This window comes from Etheostoma cragini, chromosome 6 (assembly GCF_013103735.1).
Source record: "Etheostoma cragini isolate CJK2018 chromosome 6, CSU_Ecrag_1.0, whole genome shotgun sequence".
NCBI classification, from domain to species: domain Eukaryota; kingdom Metazoa; phylum Chordata; class Actinopteri; order Perciformes; family Percidae; genus Etheostoma; species Etheostoma cragini.
In genome coordinates, this window is record NC_048412.1 from 16,416,006 (window position 1) to 16,442,304 (window position 26,299).

Below are 26,299 nucleotides of genomic sequence, written 5' to 3' on the forward strand. Positions count from 1 at the left end.
ACACACACACACACACACACACACACGGAGACAAACATCACAGTCCATACAGTCTGAAGTAACTTTGAGCTGCCAAGTAGACTCAATCTGTTTTACAACAATTCTCAGCCTTTCTCTTTTTGTCTTTCATTTCTTCTCAGGCATATCAACTGAAAACCTTTTGTATTTAAAAGTATATGTGTGCATATAGCTGCTGTAAAAATGTTGTATATTGCAATTAAACTTGCACACATGCACATACACACACAAACTAACACACACACACCCACACACACACACACACACACACACACCCAACACTGATCTGAGACAAGACCTACTGACAAGCCTGCTGAAGTGCACCACTGTACTCTCCTCTGCTCACAGTTAGATTTATTTTCTCTTCTTTCTCTGATGCCTCTAATCAGTTGCAAAAGTACTTCAGGTGTAGCCCAGAAAGGCACCATGACGTCTACAATGCTGCATGTGTGTTTTTCCACGTGGGTTAAAGAGCTGGTCACTAGTAAAAGAAGAAAAAAAACATGGTGACGTCAAGCACACGTAGGCTTAGAGCTTGACTCATATCCGAAATTTAGAAACCGTAGGTCTGCACACTATGTATGGTGTACTTATTAGTTAATTTTGAGGACAATAATCCGTAGTTAAACTTTAATTTTACCAATGAAAATTGTGGTTTAAATTTATTGTAAGATCTTTAGGCTTTAGGCTATCTTTTTTCATACGAGGTCAAGTCTGAGGGGTCAGCTCTCTTTTGACCTTTTGATTCTAACACGAACGAACGAACAAATAAATGAATAAATAAATAAATAAAGATGAGTGTCCCTCAAATTTTTTTTCTTTAGTTAACGCTTTGAGTCATCCTTTTGTTTTTCGAGCCCTCAAAGCCATAAAGCTTTATGCCCCACAGATATAATTTAATTGTTAGAAGAGATCAAATAAATGTGTCACTCAGTCTGCCTCCGCCATGAGTGACATCACTGTAGGGTTTTAGGCATGACCGCAAACCTTTCTACTAAAGTTAAACGTTTTTTACTAAAGTTAAACTATTTTTAAAATAGTTATTAGCCTGTAAAAAAAAGAAAAAGTTGCAGGTCTTTTATCTTGTTAAAAAAGGAATGAAGACGCTTTTAATGTGTCACAACAGGAAATAGTCTGTAAACTAATTCCCTGACCGAGCCTGATTGCTTCCGTTTGGATGGTGGTATTTGTGAGGGCTTTGACAACAGCAGGTCCCGATATGTCCCGTATTTGACCAGACAAACATGACGCGCGATTACGGCAGAGCGCGCGCATGCTGGGCGTCAATGGGAGCAGCGGTGTGTTGACAGTTCCCTGCTCAACGAGCGACGAGCAAACACTACAAAACCCTGGCTGCGCTGACACTCATGGCTGATTAGCCCGCACACACTCATCATGCACCAACGCGTGCACGCTCAGAGGCACGCACGCAAACGCAGGTGGAGTGTATTACGTAAGGGGTTTGATAAGACAACACCATATAGTAGGCTACACACACATAGATGATGAGGTAGTGGCCTGCTACTGTGACAGAATTAAATCAAGAGGAAAAAGACATACTGACTGGCGTCTGCCGCAGTTAGAGAGAGCATCTGTGTGTGTGTGTGTGTGTGGGTGTATGTGTGTGTGTGTGGGTGTGTGTGTGTGTGTGCCTGTGGGTTGTGCAGCAAGCATCCAGCACACCATGGAGTTCCATTATTATTCAACGTTATCGCATCTGCTTTGCCATCTACAGCCACCCACACACACATGGAACACAAACCCTGCACAAACACACCCTGGTCAAAGATACTTCAGCATATCAGTCTGTAGAGAGCGGGTCGGATATTTGCTTTGACTGCTTTGGCTCAGATTTGCGCACTGTAGAATTGCAGCTTCTCTAACTGAGCTAACAATGGGAGAATCAGCTGTGTCTGGGATTGTGTGCGCATGCTCCAAATTTTTCTACCTACTTGGTGAAGGGCAAGAAGTGTTAATGCAGGAAATTTAATAAATGGAAAGATTTTTCCCTCAAAGGTGCATTCAGAAAACTTTGAGAACGTTGCAAAATCTCTGACATCTCAAGAACTGAGAAAACTTCCTGTTCCTATGGGGCAGAATTTTTGAGTCATGTACTGTTTAACCTCTTATCGACTCCACCAGTTTAATTGTTGACCCTGTTTAGCACTACCCTTTGTGCATGTGCCTCCAGCAGAGTCTGCCTTCATCCTGATTTACTGAAGGTTGTTCCTGTTCTGTGCTTCTGTGGACAATCTGTCCTGCTTTTATTTTTGAATCAGTAGTTAACTAATATGTCATTTCCTTACTGACAAATGGTTGTTGCCGTACAGCTATACTCTACTAACAGCATTAAAATGCTTTTTGAATGAAAAAATGTTTTAAAATACACGCAGTCTGACGTCTGATGATACGCTCTAAACTATGTGTGTTCTCTCTGTCTCTGGCAGACATGCCCTGTGTGCAGGCTCAGTACGGGCCCGCCCCTCCAGGCTCAGCCTACTCTGGCCAGTCCTTCGGTTACCAGGGCGACAGCTATAGCTCTGACCTCATGACCCCTGATTACACCAAGCTGGACTTGGGTGGTGGTGACATCTCTGCCGCCGCCACCACCTCCCTCCCTAGCTTCAACGTCTTTGTGGAGGGGAGCTACGAGCCCAAGTCCTCCTGCCTCTACCAGATGCCTACACACAGGCACATCAAAAAGGAGGAGGAGAGCTACCCGACTGCACCGCCGCTGGAGGCCATGGCTTCTTCCACCATGTACTTTAAACAATCTCCCCCCTCCACCCCCACCACCCCATCCCTGCCGCCCCAGCCTGGCACCTCCTTCCTGTGGGACGAGCACCCCCTGGCCCCTCCATCACACCCCCACTCTCTGGGCTCCAACCTGGAGACGGGCCCCCTTAAGTCGCCCCGGTTTTCCCACTTCTACCAGCACTCGCCACCCCACAGTGGAGGCAGCATCAGTGGTTACGAGAGTCTGGGCGGAGGACTGGTTCGCACCTCCTCCTCTTCCTCCTCCTCTTCCTCCTCGGTCTCCCATCCTCACTGTCCACCCCTGGAGCAGCCCATGTACCAGCTGCACCGTGGGGCCGGGGGCAGCAGCCTTGCCTTCCGCTCTCTGGCTCTTGGGCCCTGCGGCCCCCTACTAGGAGATAGCCTGCCATCGCCTCCCCAACGTGGCCCCCAAGGAGAAGGCACCTGTGCGGTGTGTGGGGACAATGCTGCCTGCCAGCACTACGGCGTACGCACTTGTGAGGGCTGCAAGGGCTTCTTCAAGGTAAAAACCCTCAAAGCAAATAACAGTATTACTCTGAAAAAAAGATGCCTTGTTGCAGTTTCAAGCTTTCAGTTTCACTTTTTAACCATCATCAAAGCTTAAAACTGCCACGGTGCCTCTCTCCATTTATGGAGTAACACTATTACTATATGTTTCTTCTTTTTCTTCTTGTAAGTATTGAAACAAACTCACATTCAAATGACATTGACATTCCACCTTAAATATCACAGAGTATCTGTGAAGCTGACTAACGTATTTGTTTTGAAACTATTTACTTACATTTTCCTTGCTCCCACTCTGCACCCATCTCTGCACTCTTTAAATCTTCTTCAGAGTCATCGTGAAAGCACAACACACCCACAGGGGTCGTCTCTCCCAGCAACCAAGTGGGCAACTTGTGTGCATGTATTGCATGTGTGCGTTTGTGTGATTGCTGGTGTAATGTGAGAACTCTGGATTATAAAAACACATAATCTCACTGAGACAAACAGGGAAAATTGCTTTCCATGCTTGTTGCTCAGCCTCTCAGAAATAAAGATTCCAGTGCAAAAGGAATTCTCCTTGAAAGCAAAGTTTCTTTTCAGATAGTTTGAAGTGAATCAGTGGTCCATAATAAAATTCACTGGCATAATACTGAGGACGATATGAGTCAGTTTGAGATTTGGTCCTTCAAATGATTCAATCTAACACTACTCAACTCACTGTCTCACCACACGTGCGCACACACACGACTCATAGTTTAACATCACCAAGAGAAGTTTTTAGTCAGGCAGATTTTTTTATTTTCCTTGCGCACGTCATAAAACACAATAGACATAACAACAAACTCTCTCTGTAATTTCTTTGCACAGTTGGAATTTTGAATTTTAACATTTTCCGGCATGTTTGTTAAGCAATCTATTGGTTGCATGAGACAAGAGAGTGAAATTAAGAGACAGCGAGAAGGAATGTGCAAACGGAGCGGTAATTGAATAATGCCTCTGGTAGGTGGAAAGGAATTATGCTTCTTTTCAATTAGTTTCACAATTTGTTTTTATTTAGTAATTAATGAGAGCAGCGTCTGGTGGCAGCGGGCCGCGGGCTGTCTTCTTGCTGCAGCGCTCAGCAGCCGCACAAGACTGTCATACCTCACTATGTTTCCTTTACACACACATGCAAATGCAACCAACCATGCACACACAACATGCACACAACCACATGTTCATTTCATACAGGAGCATGTACTTGTTTTTCAGTCCGTTTCACCCTGAATCCAGGATGCAACAGCAGACACTAAAGCATGCCTTTTACACACCTTTCGTATTCATATTATCAGGCACATCGCCTCCATTATCTTGATGGTTTTATTGTCCCCCCCAAAAAATATTTTCCTGATTATATTTAATTATCCCTGAATAGTTATTACACATTAAACCATAGAGGCTTGCTGTAAATTGTTGTTAGTTCATTAGTCCAATTTGAGGCACATTTTCACTGCAAATTAATTTTACCTCTTGAACAAATATTTAGTTTTTTCCTGTTTTTATTATTTTTGACAGAATAATGTAGTCCATTCAGTGGTTTCCATTAATATAGTGAACCTATTCAAAATTAGATAAAAAAAAAAAAATTTAAGTCTGCATCTCAGCTGTTAGTATACATTATGCTAGAAAAAAAGACTGACATTAAAAAGTGACCTGTTTTATGCACCTACTGTCCTAACCAGTGAATTACTTTGGCTGGGCTTTTATTAGTCAAAATACACAGCTCATTGCACACAATTTTGTTTTTAATTATCCAGTTTTTGCACAGAATGTAAGTCATTAAGAGCTTGGGAGGTGGCACTCTAGGGGTAAAGTAAATCAAGATGGTAACATGCATTTACCGTTATCACTTAAATGCACATATGATGCTTAGCCTATAAGTTGAACATTTCATTCATTCAGAAAATGCAACCAGATAAACAGACATATCTATGTTTAGGTGCATGGCTTAGCTTTGAATCAAGTGCTACAACTTAAGTCTATTTTTTTCCATAAAGAAAAACATAAACCTACAAACTACCCTTTCTCTACCGACAGCTAGATAGATTGCTTCGGATTAGGACCCACACTGACATACTGTAGGCTGGCCTAAATACGTACGAGAAAGATGTACAGATTTGCTGGCCATATTGAGATAATTTCATCTGACCATCAGAGAGTTAGTTACAGATTAGTTACAGAGTATTAGCTCTGATATGTAGTGTCTCTACAGTGCCCTACGCTGCTTATTAGAAAGCAACAAAGTCAAAGCCAACAACACACACACACACACACACACACACACAAACACACACACACACAGCAGTAGATAGAGAGTGGAGACAGGCCAGCTCATGAGAGCTTAATTTATCAGAACCTTAATTGATCATTTCATACTCAACATTTCATTGGAACCAGCTATCTTGTAAATTAGGCCCTGATGTCCCTGAGGGGAAGAACCTCCCCCTCAACCCACGACCAGGGTCAACTTAGCTTACACCTCTTTCACCTGAACCCACAATGTGCTTCAGAAACAAAAAAAGAAATATGAAAACAAGCTCATTGCAAAAGATGAATTTGAAGAAAAACGAATCAAGGTTACCCTTAAAATCCAAAAACCTCAAAGTATCAAAAAGTTGACAGAACACAAGCATGGTTGATTTGTAAAAGAAAGACATTGTTTAAACGTTGCGTTGACCCCGGTGCATGTTAATGTGTGTATACATGTTAAGGCTTTGTGATTCATCCAGGCTTTCAAGCAGCTTTATGTTTAGTATGGACTACCACTTAACGGATGCTATTTTCCCTCAACCACATTAATGACCATAACTAACTTATCCCCGCGCGCACGGGTCACTGACCATTGAAAGGATAAGAGGGAGACATTCAGAGCGATCTGCGGTGCCATGGCAACGGCTCTCATCCGGCGCTGGCGCCCATTACGCGCCAGTTCCGCACTCGCGCCGAAGCATATGGAATAATTGGTGTGTTATTGGTCTCCGGGGGGCACGGGCATGTGTGGCGCGAGGGGTTCCTAATTGGATTTATTTGTTTTGATGGGTTGTAGAGATGTTAAAGAATAGGAGAAGCTGCGACACTTTCCGTGTGTTCCGTTTAATTTACAGTTTGTTCTGGTGCTGTCGTGCCTGAGTGGACTACTGGAGTTACAGCATGACAGAGTATTAATGTCAACACGTTACAAATGACAGCAATTATAGTGTAATTGGAAGCTTTATTTGGCCAATGTTAATGTTTCATTGTAACAGATGTGCACCTCAGTCAAAGGGTCTGCCCAAGAGTTTTGATTGGCAACATGCCCCCTGAGGCCTCAGGTGCCACAAGGTGGAGTTACACAAGCATTGATAGAATAGATCTGTGGTTTGTTTATATAAAGATTAATGACATAACAACGTACTTAAAATATGCTTCTCATGCATTCTCACACTGTAGGTCTATTAAAATAAATGAAGAAGTTGTGGCCAGTTTCTAACTGTGAAAATGTCTCTAATGCTGCTCAGGGAAGTTTTTATTGGGTCTTTAGAGCACTCATTCCACATTAAGAACAGTTGACGTTGTCTTTTTTACGCCACTTCAGCCCCAAGCGCACGGGACTGGGCCATTGGTTTGCGCGGCTTCGCGCACGGGAGTGGACAGGCATGCACTACATCTCTATTATTATTGTCTTTCACCCACGCGGGGAGCCCACCCGGCCCCCACGTGGTCCGTTTCTGATTTCCTTTTAATAAGGTCAGTAATAATCGCGCGAGCCAGCCGAGGAGAAAACAGCTCCCGCGGGGCCCATCGAGAGAGGCGCGATGAGCGAGGCCCCTGAGGTGCCACGAGCAGACCCGCGAGCTTCACAAACAATCTGATCACGCAGCTCCTACGGCCGCTGTCCCCCTGTCTCGCGGGACCCGCCTCGGCACGCCACGCGCTCGGTCCCCATTGTCAGCTCCGGCGCTAATAAAATTGTCCCTCCTGCAGGCGAGGCTTGTTGGAAAATTAATTTTATCTAATTATACTGATGTCAACGCCGCCTTTCAGCGCGTAATTAAAATTTGACCTGCGAGCTTCTGCTTTCATTCTTTGATAGGGAAGGGGGGGGGGGGGGGGACTGAAATTGAATTAAACAAATCAAATATTAGGTGGCTGATTGTGTTTGGAGGCTGATTATCGGAATGCATTTTCCTTTTCTCCCTAGCGCACCGTGCAGAAAAACGCCAAGTATGTGTGTCTGGCTAGCAAGAACTGTCCTGTGGACAAGAGGAGACGCAACCGCTGCCAGTACTGCCGCTTTCAGAAGTGTCTGAGTGTCGGCATGGTAAAGGAAGGTAAGAGAAACGAAGTGACCACACACCTGATCCCCACACAGACAGGCAAGCACACACACTAGGATGGTGCATGATGATAAAGTTTGTCTCTGCAATCGGGGATTAATAGGCCGGTAATGACATGGCCTGTGGCAGCATCACACTCATCCTTGGAGCAGTAGGACTACTTGTCCTCTCTCTGGTGGAGGAACAAAGTAGAAAATACATAAGTATACCAATTAGTAGCCTACCTGTCACTTTCTAAACCTTGAATCCAGATGATTTTAAAGCACTGAAAGAGGCACAAAGGTGAACATCCTGCTTAAACTTTCTCACACTAACCGTAGCTGCATAGCAGAGATGTTTTGCTGATGCTGATGTGTAGCATGGCACTCTTACTGCCCTCTTTTCCCTGAGGTTTCTCATCAGTTTCACACACACACACACACACACACACACACACACACACACACACACACACACACACACACAAGCACACTTCTCTATCCCATTAACGTGTGCAGTCCATAGAACAGCTCCACTGCCATCTGCTGGCTAGTAGCCACCTGTGTAGGAGTTTTGGGAAGGTTGGAGAGCTCTTAGTCATGATTCTGCCGCAATAACATACTGCTAACAAGCCTATCAGTTAGGGAATAGAAGTTATGCTGCATACATATTACCAGATTTACCTGACCAACCTCTTCATTATGCCTTTTGTCTACTCTCTTCCTCTGGTTCACAGTGGTACGCACTGATAGCTTGAAGGGGCGCCGAGGCCGTCTGCCTTCCAAACCAAAGAGCCCTCTGCAGACAGAAGCATCTCCTCCTTCTCCACCCCTCAGCTTGCTCTCTGCTCTGCTCAGGGCTTACTCCCACTGCACGCCCCGTGACCTTGACTACAGCCAGGTACCCCGACACCCCTTTTTTAATTTTAGTCAAAAAAATGCATGAATTTAGCAAGAGATATGGCCTGTTTTGGAGTTTACTCAATCGTTTAACTCTGTCCCTCTCCACAGTTCAGTGCTGCAGACCCTCCCTCCTCGTCCTCAGATGCGGAGCACATACAACTCTTCTACAGGCTGCTCACCATCTCGATGGAGACCACGCGATGCTGGGCTGACCGGCTTCCCGGGTTCTCCGAGCTTCAGCGCGACGATCAGAACCTGCTCATAGACTCTGCCTTTCTGGAGCTGTTTGTCCTGCGATTGGCTCACAGGTAAGAGTCAGTTTTGGTGCCAGAACAAAAAGCACTGATGACAACTTTAGCAAATTGAACTTCACTTTTTAAACTTGTACACAAGTATCCATTCATGCGTGCATCTAAAACTTCTTCCACAAGATTTCAAATACTACAACTACATACTACAACTTTTTCAGAAACTTTGCTTCTTTTGGCAACAGGCAGTTAGTATCCTTTACCATTAAAGTACAGCGTGTACTGCAACGGTGCTGGCTAAAGCTGTGTGCTGCTGTGTTGGTGTATCTCCACAGTAGGAGGAGTGGAGCTGAGTAATCGCCATATGAACCAAATTATGAATGGAGTCTGTAGCTATGACAGCAGCTCCACCCACAGAGTTCCGCTCAGCTCGTCTGATATCTGACGCACAGAGAGCTCTGTGTGTGTTCTGCGGGCTAAAACTGTGCTAACATTGTGGACTGTGAATTGACAGGATCAATTCCATCTAAAAGCTAGTCAGCTGACAAAACTGAAAAGGGCTGTTATGGAAGGAAATACATATTCAATTCAGCTGACCGGAAAAAAGGGAATCGACTTAATTTACCTGATGAGTCCAGTGTGTGTGTGTGTGTGTGTGTGTGTGTGTATGTGTGTGTGTGTGTGTGTGTGTGTGTGTGTGTGTGTGAGTGTGTGTGAGAGAGAGAGATAGAGAGAGAGAGAGAGAGAGCTTGTGTCGCCCGTTGATACCTGTGGTGCCATTATGACTGCCCTTGCCCATCTTTGCCTCAGAATTGCTCTGGGTTACCGTTCTGCTCTAGTAAGGCATGTGGCTGGTTAAATTTATGAGGAGGACGGGGGTTGGACTACAAGCTCATCTCTTTGTCTGCGCTGTCGTCTAGGGCAGAAAACACAGTCACACACACAAGCACACTTATTCACACACAATCACGCACACTGATGATGTAGAATCCCAACTTTCTTTGCTCCTCCCAGTGTAAGTCCAGGTGCAGGGTGGGTAGAGGATGGCCAGTGGCATCACAGTCCCAGCAGGAGGGGGATCAGGCTGGGACTCTGACTCACGCTAAACGGTGGACTAATAGGAGCCTCTACCCAACACACACATGCTCACAGACACTGTTCATCTTCCCACCAGCCAAACTCCCACGGAACAGAGAAAAACACACAAACACAGCACTGTCTTACTTTTTCTGTCTCCGTGAGAGCAAAGGATGCAGTCCACGCTCCTATCTCATTGTTGACGTAGCCCTGCATTGACCCGGTGCTGAACTCAGATGCCTTGCAGGCCCCTGCTCAAGCGTATGTCTGTCTTTATGATTGTGTGAGTGTGTGTGTGTGTGTGTGTGTGTGTGTGTGTGTGTGTGTGTGTGTGTGTGTGCGTGCGTGCGTGTGTGTGTGTGTGTGTGTGTGTGCGTGTATGCGTGCGTGTGTGTGTGTGTGTCTGTGTGTGTGTTCAGTATGTGTAGAGTAAATTTGCTCCGCTGTTCTGGGCTGGCATTGCTGTAAGCACCCCGTTACCAAACAGTTTCTGTGGTTATTGGTTGATTACCCTGGTGACAGTGTAGTCAGGAGTGAGTGGAATGTGTGGCAGACATCCAGCTGTTTGTGTGTGTGTGTGTGTGTGTGTGTGTGTGTGCGTGCGTGCGTGCTTGCGTGCGTGCGTGCGTGCTTGCGTGCGTGCGTGCATGCTTGTTTTTAAGAATATGTTTCGGACATTTTTCACCTTTATTTGACAGTAAAGAGACACAGGAAATGTTAAAGAAAATAGGCAAATGACATGCAGCAAACAGTCCAGCCTAAAGTCAAGTCAGGCGATTGGCTATCAGGTCGCCCCTGTCTGTAGTTTTACTCATGTGCTACTATCAGACAGGGGTCAAATGGTATTTTAAAACTCTTTGCAGTAACTTAGTTTATCAACATGTATGCACTCTTAAATCTCTACACTTAGTCTATCTCTCAGCCTTGAGATTTATAAGCGGTGATGTATATGGAACACATCTTTGTATTTTATATGACAGGGTTGGATGGTCTTCACTCCAACAGAGATGTGATACTCACTGGTATCTCTCTATCCATAAGGCCCTTGTTGGAAAACTGCCATCTTACCTTCCAAAAGTACTTTGTCATTCTTTGTCTTTGTCATTTTACTTGTCCACGAGGTCAGTCTAAACATGGAAAAACTGCTTTTAGATTTAGTACTTCTGACTTGTGGAACAAAATAAACACTTTCTTAAATTCAACTCCCTGCCTTTTGGACATTTTAGCAATCTTCTAGTTGTAATTGCTTTACATAGTTGTATTTCTCTTGCATCCTGGTTGTCCGGATCATCATTTTTAATACATAGTGTCAAAAAGCATTGTTCCCCAACACAAACCCTTATTTTATTTATTTTTGTTTCAAATATGCACATATTTTGTGATGGAAAAGGTGAATCAAACATAAGAAGATAACTAGAAATTGATATTTGGTAAATATATGTGCACCAAAGCAATGGCCAGATCGAGAATACACCATAAGAGTTGAAAGGTATTTTTTACCTCTGTATTGTTGACAGAGCTGGTGCTGTGGGAGAGCATCTGTGTGCATGCGTTCTGCTGATAGTGGGTGGAGTACCTCTTTTAAACTGCAGTAAGAATAATTAGACATAAATAGTACTTTGTCTTCCACTCATAACTACTAAACCAATGTTTGTGCGGGGTGTAATTTGAGGCTTCCCCTTTTTTCACCACATCCCCCTCTTTCTCTTTCTTCTCACTATCAGCAGTTATTCAAGCAAACACCTTTGGCCCTTGTCCTGTCTTCTTGAGATCTTCCACCTAAACAGTTTTTCTAGCTCTCTATAGAAAGCCACTATTAGAATAATTTCATTATCAAGAATAGACAGGAAACACTGAAGTTATAATAAAGTTAGGTTTACTTGCAAGTAGAATCAGTTTTACCGTACTCACAGCATCAGTACAGAAAAAAAGCTTTCTACAACAGCTCTTGTAATACAATGCAGAATAAGATAAATCACACAGTTACAATAAAGCAGTAATGTTTCTTAAAGTCCAGGTGCGCCTGTTCTTTTCCCAGCGTCACACCGTGCTCCCGACAAGGACAAGACAGTGTCTCCTAGGAATCAGATGTCAACAACAGTAACAGGGTTTTTATTGTTATAAGGCAAACAGTTTTAACACTGATCAGAGAAAAGTACCTATGTAATGTATTATTTTAACAGCCACACTCTTCTTTTAGACACTAAGAAAGACTCGTCATAGCCCTCGCTCCTTCACTGCTTGTTCTCTTCCCCTCTCTGCTCGGTGGTAAAGGAGTGGGATGTTGTGTCGTGAGTAACTGATGGCTAAATACATCTGAGAAGCCTTTTCATTTCCTCATTAAGGCTTTGTGTTTCCACAGCACACCACAGCCTGTGCACATTAAAGCCATTACAGTTTACCTATCTGCAAATACACACAACCACATAGAGCAGCCCTCTGCCCTAACCCCTCACCCCACCCTGCAGAAAGGAAACACAGGAATGTTTTAAAATGCTATAATTTGGAAAACACAACCTTAATCAGCTACATGCCTGTGTTTGATGTGTGTGCCGTTTGTGTGTGAGTGCGTATACTGCCAGGTTTTCTTTTTATTGTAACTGTTTCCTTGCCTCATTATCATAAGCCATTTTTACAATACGTGAGGGAAAACTCAGCGTTTCATTGGAAGCCAGATCTAACCAGAGTCTTCATCTCCTTTTCCTCTCTGTGTCCCAGGTCGATGCTGTCAGAGGATAAACTAGTGTTCTGCAATGGCTTGGTGCTGCACAGGTTCCAGTGCCTTCGTGGGTTTGGGGAGTGGCTAGACTCCATCCGGGACTTCTCCACCCACCTCCAGAGCTTAAACCTGGACACCTCGGCCTTCGCCTGTCTGGCCGCCCTCGTACTTCTCACAGGTAAAACCCAAGCAAGTAATATCAGATTTCAGATCTCAAAATCACCATCATCACCAGGACAAAAATAAAATAAAAAGATACAGTTTAAATGAAATTGGCAAAAATAGCAGCCTGTTTTCAGTCCACTGCCCCTCTCCCCTATACACAAACAAATCATACAAGCTGCTCATGTGTAAATATATACGGATACACACAAATCCACACACACACACCTTCTTTCCTTTGTAGAGAGCTTTGCCCGTTGGGGGATTCAATTCGACAGTGTACAGGTGGATACATCCACTAACGTCACACATACACTCAAAGACACACATGTGCATGCTTGTTCTCGCACATCTCTTCCTGAAACAAGAACCTGATACCCAGGAGCACCTGCTGCACCTGCCACACACCTGGCTTTCTAATCAGTGTGCATGTGTGAAAAATGGAGGGAGAGTCGCAGCTTTTTCTGCAGCCACGCATCAAAGACAAAACATAATAACAAGAATTTAGTGTACTTTAGAAATGCTCACCTGGTTGGGCGTGCGCAGTGTTCTGCATGTCATTCCCACTCTCTTTCCCGTTTCACATCTCAGGCTATCCTGTCTAAAAAGGCCTAAAAGGCCCCCCCCCCAAAAAAAAATGCATCAGATATAGTCAATTACAAATGTAGCCCAAGGTGACAGAGGACGCCTGTGCAATTAAGTGTTCACATTTCATTTTTTACACCTTCACGTCAGAGTCAGAAACTGTAGCCTATATAAGTGTGCGATGGGTAAAACACCCCTCCCCCCTACACTCAGCTTCCATACCTCACCCTGCCCCCGCCACCTCTTCCTCTTCCTCCACCTCTTTTTCCTCCACCTCCTCTTCCTCTTACTAAGCCCTCCAACCCCATCCTCACTCTCCAGGGGAGCACTTAACTCTGTGCCTGATCGACCAGCCCACCGCAGTGCACAGCTCTGGAATGGCGTCTGCGCTGTTCTCAGTGGCGCTCTGCCACCTCGGCAAAGCATACAGCACACTGCCATGACAGAACCGCCAGAGCCACCAGGCGATCGACCACTTCAGAGTGGCCTGTGCAGAAAGGCAGTCATCGATCCCTCCCTGGGAGCTCGCACACATAGAGAAAGAAGGGGATAGGGATAGAGGGAACAAGAGTGTGTGAGAGGTCTGAAAGCCGCAGTGAAAGGAGGGCTGGAGTGACTCTGTGGCAGCAAACACAGAACAAACAAAAGAGTCACATAAACAAACAATAATAGATACCTCAAAGTGAGATCGGTCTTAGTGACAGCCTCCCTGCAGAACGGCTTATATAAATATAATATATATATATATATATATATATATATATATATATAACTATATGTACACTGTACATGTGTGTGTGTGTGTGCGCTTGCATGCTTGCTTGCGTGCTTGCTTGTCTGCGTGCGTGCTTGCTTGTGTGCGTGCATGCGTCTATGTGTGTGTGTTTCTGTGTGTGTGTGTGTGGGGGGGGCAGGACACCCTGTTCTCTGCAGAATGAGTTAGTGTCACATTAGGCCGGGTACGGGTGCCACAGGAGTTGCTACGGGCAGCAGTGTGTGTGTGCATGTGTTTCTAATTTCATTTGGCTGCTCACAGGGCCGAATAATCAGCTAATTGTTGAGCACTTTTGTTTCTGTCAATGTCTTAAATTGCAGGGACAATTTGTGTGTCTGTGTGTGTGCAAATGTTTGTAAAGTTGAGTTGTGTGTGTGTGTGTGTGTGTGTGTGTGTGTGTGTGTGTGTGTGTACAAGGGGCTTATTAGGTTAGACTGTGTATTGATTTGTAGTGAGTGAGACAAGTTAAGGCCTTTTAAGAACATTAGCCATATGGGCTAATGAGGTGGAATTCAATATAAAAGAAGACGTAGCAAAGGCTCTGTCAGCTGAATGAGCTCTGTGTGTGCATTTGTTTTTTCCACGGATGTAATTTTTGCCATTCAATGTCTTATTTTCCTAATGTCTCTGTCTGTCTATCCACAGAGCAAGTCCCAGGTCTGAAGGACTCAAAGCGGGTTGAGGAGCTGCAAAATAAAGTGATTTGTTGTCTTAGAGACCACCTGGGTTGCGGTCCTTCTTCCTCCTCGTCCAAGGCTACGCCCCCTCTGAGTCGTATTCTGGGTTTGAGGGCAGAGCTCCGTTCCCAGAGGACCCAGGGTCTTCAACGAATCTTCTACCTGAAGCTTGAGGATCTGGTACAGCCCCCTCCGTTGATTGACAGGTTCTTGGACACTCTGCCCTACTGACGGCCCAGGCTCAGCACACACAGTCACGTCCGTCAGTCCCCCCCAGGAGCACTCACACAGATCCATAGAGAGACTTGCTCCTGACTGATGCAGAGATGAGAGCCAATCAACAGGAACAGCTTTTCAACAGGAAAACCAATCAAGAGCGCCTTTCACTCAAACGGACAACCAACTAAACGCTTTTCAACAGTATAAAAGACAATTACTCAAATGCTTTACCACTTTTAATTTGATCCTCCGATTTTTCTCTTGTTGGGGAGGATGACGAGGATGAGATGGACAATAAAAAATTACTTTTTACTGTCCTCTCTCTGTCTGGGTGGCAGCTCATCCGGCAAAAAATAAGGACAGTTTATGAGTACTGTGTTATCTGTGTTTTGGCCTGACTCATTCAGTAAGAGGAATTCTTTTTAGTAAAGAGAGAAGGGGTTGTGTCACTGTGTTTGAATGTTTTCAAAGCTAAAGACGTCCCAGTGAAACAAAAGGTGACTGTGTATTATAGTTCCTTCTGCTGAAAGAAGAAAGAGGGCCTTTTTTATTCTGAAATGTACTGAAATGTCAGAGGTCAGACAGCCTAAGCATAAATACGCAGAAACACAGACATTTTATAAACACATGGAAGTGGCTATTGAGTTGGTCTCTTGATTCCAAGTGCAATTTCTTAAATGCTATCTTACCACAAAAGGAGGAGGCTGAGATGGAACGGTTTAATTTCAAACTCTAAACTATTTTAATAAAAAGATTTGTCCTGTACAGTCAGTGTAGTTTAAAGAAAGAGGGGCAGTCTCCTTCTGGCTTTAGAAAGCAGAGGAGATACTGTGCACTAATGATTGATGACTTAGTCACCCAGACTTGAACTTGCTCTAGTATGTTTTTTTTTATTAACTCATTTTTAAATCTTAGGTAGGAGTATGGAGGAATGAACATTGACAGAAATTGGCTTTTGAAGCACTTACACCCTGAGAAGGGCTAGAAGCACAGACACACACCCTACCTGGTCCCCTGGAGGACGGCAGAGAGTCAGGGGAGAGGAGGGTGCTCGACAGATAGCTGTATGTCCAGGGGTGAAACATTCCGCAGTTGTGTTCTTTTCTATTTGTTTCTATTGTGGAGGCCGTGTGAGAGTGTGGAGGACATGGTTGCATACTGTCTTTGTGTGTACGCTTAGAGAACCAGGATCATATGCATGGTGTGTTATAAGCTGTCAAAAGCTGCCATAGCCTGTCAAAACAGCTTGATCTGTGTTTGTGTCTCAGACTGCGGCTCTATGGGGATCTCCCTGGGCCTCCACCACCCACTCACACTCACGGCAGCAGTTTGAAATATGAAAAAGCAAATTATATAGATATAAATATATATATATATATATATATACAAAACTAATATTTTGAAGTGTTTTTAGCTTTTTCAAATATTGTGGTACGAGTTGTGCATTGTTTTTTGAAGAAGAGAAACAAAAAAGAAAACAAAGTTGCTGTTTTTCAATGTCCCTCCTTGGTTTGAATTTCCTGTTATTTTTTTCTTTCTCTTTGGTTCACTGGATTTTCTGTTCAGCACTTTGAAATCATAAAACTAGTTCTGATTATTCTGCCCAACTGCGTCCTGTGTTTTTTTTTTTTATTAAATGACTTTCACCTATATTGCAACCAAAAAAATGTAACATTATAGTGATTTAAGACTCTTTAAAAGTAAACAAAAGAACCAATTTGAGCTGATTTTAATCAGAATACGTGTGTGTCTGTCTGGTCAGACACAAAAGCCTCTTGACAGGTAAAAGGTTCTTGCTTCTCTCCCGTGGGATCCTTGGGCTCTCACAGAGAGTAGAGGGGGATTAGGAGAGGGAGAAGGGGGAGGAAGAGGGAAGCGAGGACAGCTTCGTGTTAGCATGAGGTCCAGATCAGCCTCCAGCCTCGTTAAACACCATCGATCGCCACGGTGACATTTCACAGCACATGCCGCCTATACTGTCACTGCTATCACTCACTTGTCCTCCTGTGCAACAGCGTGAGCACTAACACACACACACTCTCGCTCTCTCTCTCTCTCTCTCTCTCTCTTTCTCTCAGACAGCCAGGTGATTGATAGTAACTGTGGTCGTGAAATTATGAACAGCTCTATCTGTATGTGTGTGTGTGCTGGGGGGAGAGAAATAGAGGGAAAGAAAGTAGTGCACTAGAGTAAAGTTCAGCGTTTGTGTGGAGTGCACCATGTTGAACATGCTCCACATAAAAATCTATAATGTGAGAGCACAAAAAATATTTTTTTACTTCCCTTCCTTAAAAACATTTAGAACTCAAAAAACACAAATTGAGTTAGAGGTAAATAATACAGGAAACGTACTCAAACATTATTTTTCTGTGTGCAGGAAAATACCATTCACACCGTGTTTGCTGTGGTGTGAGTGTGTATTTATGCATGTGTGTACTATCAGCATCTTTGAGTGACAAGTTAAATAACATGACCGCAAAGCTAAGAGCTCTGCTTGATGCATAAAACACACACTCAAACTTGCACATGCACATACACACAAATACACACAAACACAGCTGTCAGTCTCCCGGCCAATCGATCAGTGCTGACAGATAGCAAATACCCCCAGAGTCTTAATTAGAGGTCCCATTAGAACATACTCTCAAACTCATACACACACACACACACACACACAAATACATGTGCATATGCACACACACTCACATATTCAAAGCTTTTTCTTATCTGTTCTGAGATGTAAAATGACCACTTTAAGAGAGAGGATATCACCGTGTAGATGTTAAGAGACACATGCAGGTTTACAAAAACATAGGTTGTGATCTTTTTAAAAGAATATATATCTACATGACATAGCATTAAAAGCATAGGTGTGGTTAATAAAATGCATGATGGCTGAGTTACAATTGGCTGTTTCAGTTTTAGAGTCCTGGTATTGTGCATGCTGGCTCACTGTCACAGATTCATGGCTTATTCGGACATTTGAATGGAACAAAGTCATCCTTAATGTTATTAGTAACACCTGTTCCTACCACGACAAGTCAAAATGTCTGGTGTAAAAAAAGGCCTTTATCCACCAAGCCTTCAGGGTGTGCTGATCACACCTGCATTGAAAACAGTAAGATGCAGGAGGTAAGAAGTCAACGGAGCTCCCTGCCGGCTTCCTCTCCTGCTGACAAATTTCCTGGATTAGACTGAAACGAATGGCACCTGAGTCCTCCTGGGCCTAACGCACACACCCCCCCCCCACACGCACACACACACACACACACACACACACACACATACACGCAGATATATGAACCCAAACATTTTTGATGATTCGCTATTTAGATTTTCACTGTCAGCTTTGTTCTTCCCCCTTAGTCTGCAACTCTGGGAGTCCCCTGGAAGTGGACAGACAGACACAGACAGACACACACAAATGCACGCACACGCATGTGCACACACACACACACACACACACACACTCACTCACTTACACACACACACACATACACACACACACACAGATGTACAGCACCAAGGGAAATCCCCTATAGCTGGGGACTGTGTCTTTTACTGTGGCCCCTCGCATGGAGCATCCGCCGAGGGAAGAGTGTGTGGGGGGTTGGCCTAAATGTCAAAGGTAAAAAGAGCCAAAGAAGTGGAAACATGCAATAGACCCACTCACATAGGCTGATCTCAGAGTAGAGGAGGGGGAACCCCAATTCTCTCTCTCTCTGTCTCTCTCTCTCTCTCTCTCTCTCTCTCTCTCCCAAACACAACACAGACATAAACATCACACTTTCTTTCCACAGGTTTGATGTCGTTCATACATACAACCAACAGTGAAAAGCTAAATAGAAATTACAAAAAAACTTTGCACATATGTCAAGTTAATTCAAATACAATCACTCACCTCTTATCTGAAACTATTAATAATCAGATATGTGTTATTTATTCATGTAGGGATTGAGATCTGAATAGGAATTTCTGATGTGTTACCACTGCCTGAAAATATTACCATGTTCACATTATTTTTATGGTGTACTTGTCCTGAGTAAGTGTGACTCATTTTGAAAGGTCACACATTTTAATGTCACCACACATAGTGACCCCACAGTCATTTATATAACTACCTTTTACCAATGATTACAACCCCACAGCAGAGCTCCAACTAGGATTTGGGGATTTTTGGGGTCGTGAACTCCAGGTGGGGTTTTAACCCAAGCAAAACCCCACCCACTCAAGAACTGTTTGACTAAATTTAAATAATATTTTCCTGTTTTAATTAATAATTGAACTGTTAAATCACATTTCAACAACTTTTATCTCTCTATAAATATGATCAAAATGTTGTTGTTGTTATGGAGAACAGTAAAACATTTATTTTTGTTGACATGCCTATATTTAGTCCGTTTTCATATTATTGTTATTATCATTATCAATTTTACTATTATTAGTAGTAGTATTGTTGTTGTCATTATTATAATAATAATAATTATTATTATCATTATTGATATTATAGTAAGTGTGTGTGCAATATTGAACCCCAAATTACAAAATGTACATACATACTGTTCATATGGATTGGAATAAAATGTACTAGCATTTACATAGCAGCAAAAACTCCCTAAGTTTTCACGTCTTTTTATTCTTTCTTTTGTATGCGTCACCTTTCTGGCACAAAACAACACGATCAAATAATACGAGAAATAAACACTTTCAGATTGTTTCAGAAATGTCACAACAACTTGTCGTTAGGGACACTAGGAACACATCATGTGATGAGGCTGCTGGTTGAGGTCGGAAACTTTTCGTGGACGCACTGGGAAGAGAGTTGTTTACAAACATCAAGAGTATCAGAATAAAACCGAAAGCGTTCCTAAAAATTAGCAAATGTGGCGAATCGTTAATTTTTTTCATCAGTATGGAGCCTCATAAAAGTCTTTAGCGAATATAAATCATATCCTCGATTGATATTTTCAGTGGTAAGTGTCGTAGGTCCTTTTAAGTTTCGTTTCACAGTAGCCTGGTGTTTCAAAATTGTCTGGCTAAATCAGCAAGTTAGCTAATATCTAATAAGAGTTATTTAACAGCACATGAAGCTGCTAGCTTCAGTAGTTAGTTAACTGATAAGTGCTAGTCCGTTCATTTAGCTATTTTAGCTAACTTGCCAACTGCCCAACTGTGTCTGTAAGCATGATCAGTTTCCACTCAGGCGTTAAAAAGACAGCATAAAGATATGTAGCTAGCTAGCTAGTTCTCGCCCCATCAAAGACACTCACTGACTATACAGTAGGTGTGTCATGAGCACTATTAACATTTACATGGTACAGTCAATGAAAATATATATCTTACTATTATTTACAATATTGATCAATCTGTCAATTGTTTTTTAATTAAGTGATTCATATTTAATCAAAATAGCTTTTCTTGCCCAACAATAAACAGTCCAAAACCCCATAGGTAATTCATTTAAAATGATATGACAGAGAAAAGCAGCCCATTTGAGAAGCTGGAAACAGAGAATGATGGGATGCGTTTGTGCTTGAGAAATGACTTTATAAATGACTTAAAGGAGAATTTTGGACGATTTCAACATGTAGCTCTGTTTTTTATTTTTTAATTGTAGTGCTGTCAGTAGCGAGACAATTGAAAAAAATCGGCGCTGCCTACACAGACTTATCCTCCTGTTAGAATTAGCACCCACCAGGCTTAAACAAGCCTCTAAACATGTTAAAAAATGTCATTACAAGTGCCTAGCCATGTGCAGTTATTCCTTCCAAGTGAACACAGTGAATATGACTGCTGTAGAGGTGACAGAAAGGCATACAAGTTGAGACAATCGACTGCTGTGGATATGGACACCGGAAAACAGGAAAGAAACAAAGGTATGTGAACTGGCTGAATAATCACAACTTTTATGCCTTTCTGTAACATCTACTGCAGTCAAATTATTGTTCACTTGGAAGGAATAACTGCACACGGCTAGGTACTTGTGATTACATTTTGAGCATGTTTAGAGGCTAAAAACACGTTTAGAACTTGCCCGGTTTAAGCCTATTGTGTTCAAAATCTAGCAGGAGGATAACACGGTGTAGACTGCACCGATTGTTTTCCTTTTTCTCACTACTGACAGCACTCCAAATCTAACAAAACAGAGCTACCTGTTGAAATCGACCGAAATTTTCCTTTAAACGTTCAATATATCAATATATTAAGTTTTTGTCAACTAATTGATTGATTAAGTAATTGTTTCTGTACTGATGTTATACTGTCAGTATATCTTGCGAGTAATACTTTGGTAAAAATTCTCTCTGAAAGGAGTTTGGCAAGACATTTTTTATTAGACTTATAGACCTGCCAAATTTATATGCGTGGGCAGATTTGCATGTGTCACAGAGTTTATTCATTTGATTTATGTATTTATTAAAATCATACTCTGCTGGTATTTACAGTGTGTGTGGAGGCAGTGATATAAAGCTGGGCAGGTGCAGTGTATAAGTTACAAAGAGGTGTTGGTTGTGGGAAGTGAGCAGGACACATGGCAGAGGAAGGCAACAAGTTGACACTTAGGCGCCTGGAGGCACCAATCCACAAGTTCATTAAAGTGGCTCTACCCACGGACCTGGAGAGGCTACAGAAACACCACAATAACATACTGAAGGTGAAGGATCAAATCTGGCCGGACACATGATCGCACGCTCACATCCACACACTTACCTTCGGTCCACAGATGGATAACAGATAGTTTTTGCTTTATTTTTGCAGTACCAACAAAGCCAGCAATGGGACCGTCTTCATCAGGAGCATATCAATGCGAGCAGAACAGTCCAGGTATAATAAAAAACTCTGTAAACTTCCAAAAGCATTGTATGTGTGTGTGTGTGTGTGTTATGCGTCGGTGTGCGTGGATGATAATGTGACTTACTCACTGCCTCTCAAAGTTCCTGAACAAGCGTGACCCCTCAACCGCATAGTATATTTATGTCCATATTGGTGGACACTTAGGTAGCTCAGTTCTGGAGAAACTTGAAAGTTTTTGCAGTTTGAAAATGAAAAGTGAAAATCAGTGGCAGGTTGGCAAGTGGTGTCTTTACGAGTGAAGGAGGGAACTGTCCACTGTTTTACATCCTTCTTGAACTGCTGTCAGACTAAAGCAACTGAACCATGGCACACTACAATGAGCAAAGTCAATATGGATTTGTTTTTGATCAACAGAAAAATTTATTTAACAAAAAGGTCCAACTCGGTCCAACTGACCTGCTAACCCCTTACTATTACGTGAACAAAATTCCTTTCTAAAGTCCCGTGATGACAACCTGACCATCTCCATGACAACTGAGCCGAGCCACTCCATCTGTGGAGGAGGGCAAAGAAATGTGGTGAAAATAGTCTTGCATAGCCAGACCTATCTAAACAGTGCTGTGGAGTAAGATCTGCACCACAGAAATATTCTGGGATAGAAGAAAAAAACACTCTGGGGTTGTTGACAGTTTTATAAACCAATCACAGTCGTCTTGGGCAGCTGTAAGCTTCAAACGCAGCGATAGTGGCTCTTCAATATAGTCTCCGGAAGGAACTTGTTTTGGTGGAACATTTGCACCCTGCAAAAGAAAACGCTACATACAATATTAAATGAAGATTTCAGTTCACACAATACAGTAATCTGATCTTATATCAGTTAGCTGGATAAGTTACATGGTTAAAAGTAATTTTTACCAGTGTATTGCCGCATGTAATATTATTTTATCCTTAGCAATGCCTACTATCTAACCCTGTTAGATAGTAAATGCCGTAAACATTTTCATGTAAATCTTTACAATCATTCACCGAAAGAACCAAGCAGACCTGCCTGCCTTGTAGCACAACTTAAAATTTCATAAAAACTTGGCATTTTCACGTACGCATAATATGTTTATTTGGTTTACAGTACAGTACAGTTTTGTTATATTTGTTGGGTTGGGGGGGGGGGGGGGGGGGGGGGGTGTACATGTTGTGAGCTGTATATTTTGTGTATTGTTTTACAAACCAAATAAAAACGGTTCTTCATAAAAAAAAAAAAAAGAAAATAAGTGAAATCCGTTATATAGAATTTGCTTGCCCAGAAAAACCTTACACATATGACATACATATAAAGACTGTGCATTGTTGTTCGACAGTTGTTTATAGTTAAAAACTTTCTGTATAGAAATTCACTCTTAAAAATCAGGGCAAAAAAAGAGCACGAAACTGGCCTGTGTGTGTGTATGTGTGTGTGAGTTTGAGTGAGAGAGAGAGAGTACTTGCGGTCTTGTTCACATGGTGGGTGTGAAACGTCTCAGAGGATGTTGTTGCCTGGAAGCCACCATGTCTCTGAAGGTGAAATAACTCCAAACAGGCACAAACCCATCCTCTCACCATTACCCTGCAAACTCCAGGGACACGCTCAGAGTGCTTTCCCGTGTCTTCGTGGTGGTTATCCAGAGTAGGGGTTGGTCGACTCGGTCATTAGGGAGTTGGGTTGGAAACCGGAGGGTTGCTGGTTCAATTCCCCATATGGACCAAAGTATGGTGGTAGCTGGAGAGGTGCCAGTTCACCTCCTGGGCACTACCAAGCTGCTCTTGAGCAATGCACCGGACCCCCCAACTGCTCGGGGTGCCTTTCCATGGGCAGACCTCTCACTCTGACATCTCTCCATTAGTGCATGTAAAGGTACTGAGCATGTGTGTCTAATTCAGGCCTGTGTGTAACGTGTGTAATAACAACAGAGTGTAAATTGTAATTTCCCCTTGCGGGATTAATAAAGTATACATTTTTATTACTATACATAATTAGGATGAGTGTGCTTATGTTCCGTAGCATAGAAAAATAGACAGGTATGTTGCTAGGTAGGCAGATAGAAAGATAGCTAAATGGTCTGCTAATTTGTCCTTCTGAATATGTTTTTCAGTCTGTTTAGTCTGCCTGTTTATCTTTATTGCATCTGTGCTTTGTTGCTTCTCCCCGAGAGACAGACTGCAGTCTCTCCCCTTACTTGATATTTTACATTTACTCCTACTAGCCGAGCGCCGAGAAAGCCCCCAGACTCACTCAACGCCATGAGACAGGGCTGCGCAGTCAATACCGTTTTATCATGAATATTTGGTATTGAGTATGTGTTTGGTTGGTCTGTCTGTGTGTATTAATTGTCAGGCTGACAGGTGTCTGACCTGACTGTCTCTGTTTTAATCAGTATGTTATGTACACAAGGACGAGTGTATGCATGTATGTTTATTCATGTTGTGTAATTAGCAGAATGTGTTATCGGCAGTGCGTTGAACTCGTGACCCCGGGCTGGGCTGCGGCCTGTAGGGCTGATGGCAGGGATGTAATCCTCCTGTCACCCTCAGGGCACGGTGGGTCCCCAGCCTCATATCTGAACCTCATTAAGCCCACACCCCAACACACGCGCACAGACATTTTCCATCAATATAACAGTTTATTGGGATGCTGAACCTATCACCAAAATGAACAAGAACTATTATTTTTCCTGAGGATTTAAAATAGGTTATCTGTAAAGTTTGTTATTTTTATTAATAGTTTATGAGCTTTTTTTATTTATTCTGTATAAATCTTTTACTTGTTATCAGAGAGATTTGGTTACATTAACTTAATTGGAATGGCTTGTTATTGTGTCTTGTCTCATCTGTATCTTGTGTGTGCTGTGAGTGCTAGATTTAACCCTGTTTGCTTGTCTTCATCCTTGCATTTCATTCATTATTTGTCTGTCCCCCCTCTCAATCTGCAGCAGTTGAGAGCCAACGTCAGAGAGATGGAGAAGCTGTGCACACGGGTCCGTGCTGAAGACACTGACGCGCTGGAAGCACTTGTCAAGCCAGTCAAAGACAGGGCGTCAGCCGCCGCACAAGACTTCCTGCTTTTACACTCTAATCCTGTGCGTCAGCCGCCACCTGCCGCTCAGCCGTCCAACTGTGTGTCCAACAGTTGCCACGCTAATGATGATGTGTGCGAGGAGCCAGTGTCTGGCAGGCAAATTGAGCTCCACCTTCCAGAAATCCCCGCTGATCAGATTGCAGCTGAGTCCTGGGACAACCTGGAAGAGGTATAAGGGCCGGGCCTTAATATACAGTCTGGTTATCTACTTTAGACTCATCTTAAATTCAAAGTAATTTATTACTTTGTCTTTCTTGGCCTTGTCCATGCAATTCTAAACTAAAGTGGTGAATATATTATTTTAGCCTAGCACTCCTAGCATCATTAAAAATACTTTAGCTGTAGTAAACAAAAAACTATGCCCTGAAATGCTGACTAAAAATATCAACTCTGACATATAATAGTATGTCAGAATTGATAGGCACTATTAATGATTCATAACTGTCTTTAACTTTTTTGTTTGGGTTTTGTTTGTAATTTCATAGTTTTCACTATCAATTTGGAGTCAGAGTCATTCTAACTAATGGCTGCCAATTCCAATTTTTCACCTCTTAAAAATAGGGAAAGAAAATTGATAAAATGAACAGTTGAGGCGTTATGAAAGTTATCTGCAGAGGTAGTTAACCAAATAGCAAACAAAAGATCTTTTTCACAGCAGACATTTTGACCGGTCATAGGAGGAAAACCAGTTGTGTTACTAATAACATCAACCATGGCTATGTTATTTTCAAGTCTCCTAGTATGCATGACAGTGAGCCAGCATGAACTATACCAGGACCCTGAAACTTAAGCAGCTAAATGGAACTCAGCCATCATTCATTTCATCATTTAAACCTGTGCTTTTCCTGCTGTGACATGTCAAAATGTTCTTCATGAACAAAGACTAAGTTGAATAAAAAATCAAAGCCCTAAACGCAAAGTACAAGAAAGTAGTTCCCATTCTTGAGCTGTACTAAACATTGCTATGGTTACATTATTCATCTTGCTATTGCAAGATCATCTTGAGCTTCCTGACAGCCTGGAGAATGAAGCTGTTTGGAGCAACCGGGCCTGTTCCATCAGACTGGCGAACAGCTTCATTCCCCAGGCTGTCAGGAAGCTCAACACCATGGCACCATGGCACCATGGCACCATGGGTCAAAGGGAAACATATTCTCAATTGCTCTGTATGTCTGGCACATATTGCAGAATTGCCAATAAAGTTGACTTGACTTGTTCATCTGAGGCAGTTGCCCCCTCTTACCTGTTCCTACAGACGCCCTTATTTCACACTGCTCTACGGTGATACACACAATACACATACATACACAACACTTATTAGTTCATTTGGTTCATAATCCTGGTTACTGGCAGTTTGGACGTTGTGTAGTTGAATATTTACGTGAAAATAAGCATCACAATGAAATAAATGTGGTAAT

General features: G+C 42.8%; 2 protein-coding genes across 5 annotated transcripts in view; both read left to right on the top strand.

Annotated features, from left to right (window-relative positions):
• The window catches only part of nr4a3 (nuclear receptor subfamily 4, group A, member 3), a 21,756-nt gene extending 5,172 nt beyond the window's left edge, over positions 1 to 16,584 (top strand). For all 4 annotated transcript variants that reach the window (XM_034874537.1, XM_034874538.1, XM_034874540.1 and 1 more), the window contains 6 exons: positions 2,466 to 3,298; positions 7,502 to 7,631; positions 8,353 to 8,516; positions 8,627 to 8,826; positions 12,562 to 12,740; positions 14,730 to 16,584. In XM_034874537.1, the coding sequence (XP_034730428.1) occupies positions 2,466 to 3,298; positions 7,502 to 7,631; positions 8,353 to 8,516; positions 8,627 to 8,826; positions 12,562 to 12,740; positions 14,730 to 14,992 (1,769 nt within the window). In that variant the 3' untranslated portion in view covers positions 14,993 to 16,584. The remainder of the gene's footprint in view (positions 1 to 2,465; positions 3,299 to 7,501; positions 7,632 to 8,352; positions 8,517 to 8,626; positions 8,827 to 12,561; positions 12,741 to 14,729) is intronic.
• Positions 16,585 to 19,741: 3,157 nt separating this feature from the next.
• Positions 19,742 to 26,299, top strand: part of stx17 (syntaxin 17) — a 12,386-nt gene continuing 5,828 nt past the window's right edge. The window contains exons 1-4 of the mRNA XM_034873593.1: positions 19,742 to 19,953; positions 21,424 to 21,632; positions 21,737 to 21,802; positions 24,736 to 25,050. Coding sequence (XP_034729484.1) covers positions 21,510 to 21,632; positions 21,737 to 21,802; positions 24,736 to 25,050 — 504 coding nt within the window. The 5' untranslated portion in view covers positions 19,742 to 19,953; positions 21,424 to 21,509. The remainder of the gene's footprint in view (positions 19,954 to 21,423; positions 21,633 to 21,736; positions 21,803 to 24,735; positions 25,051 to 26,299) is intronic.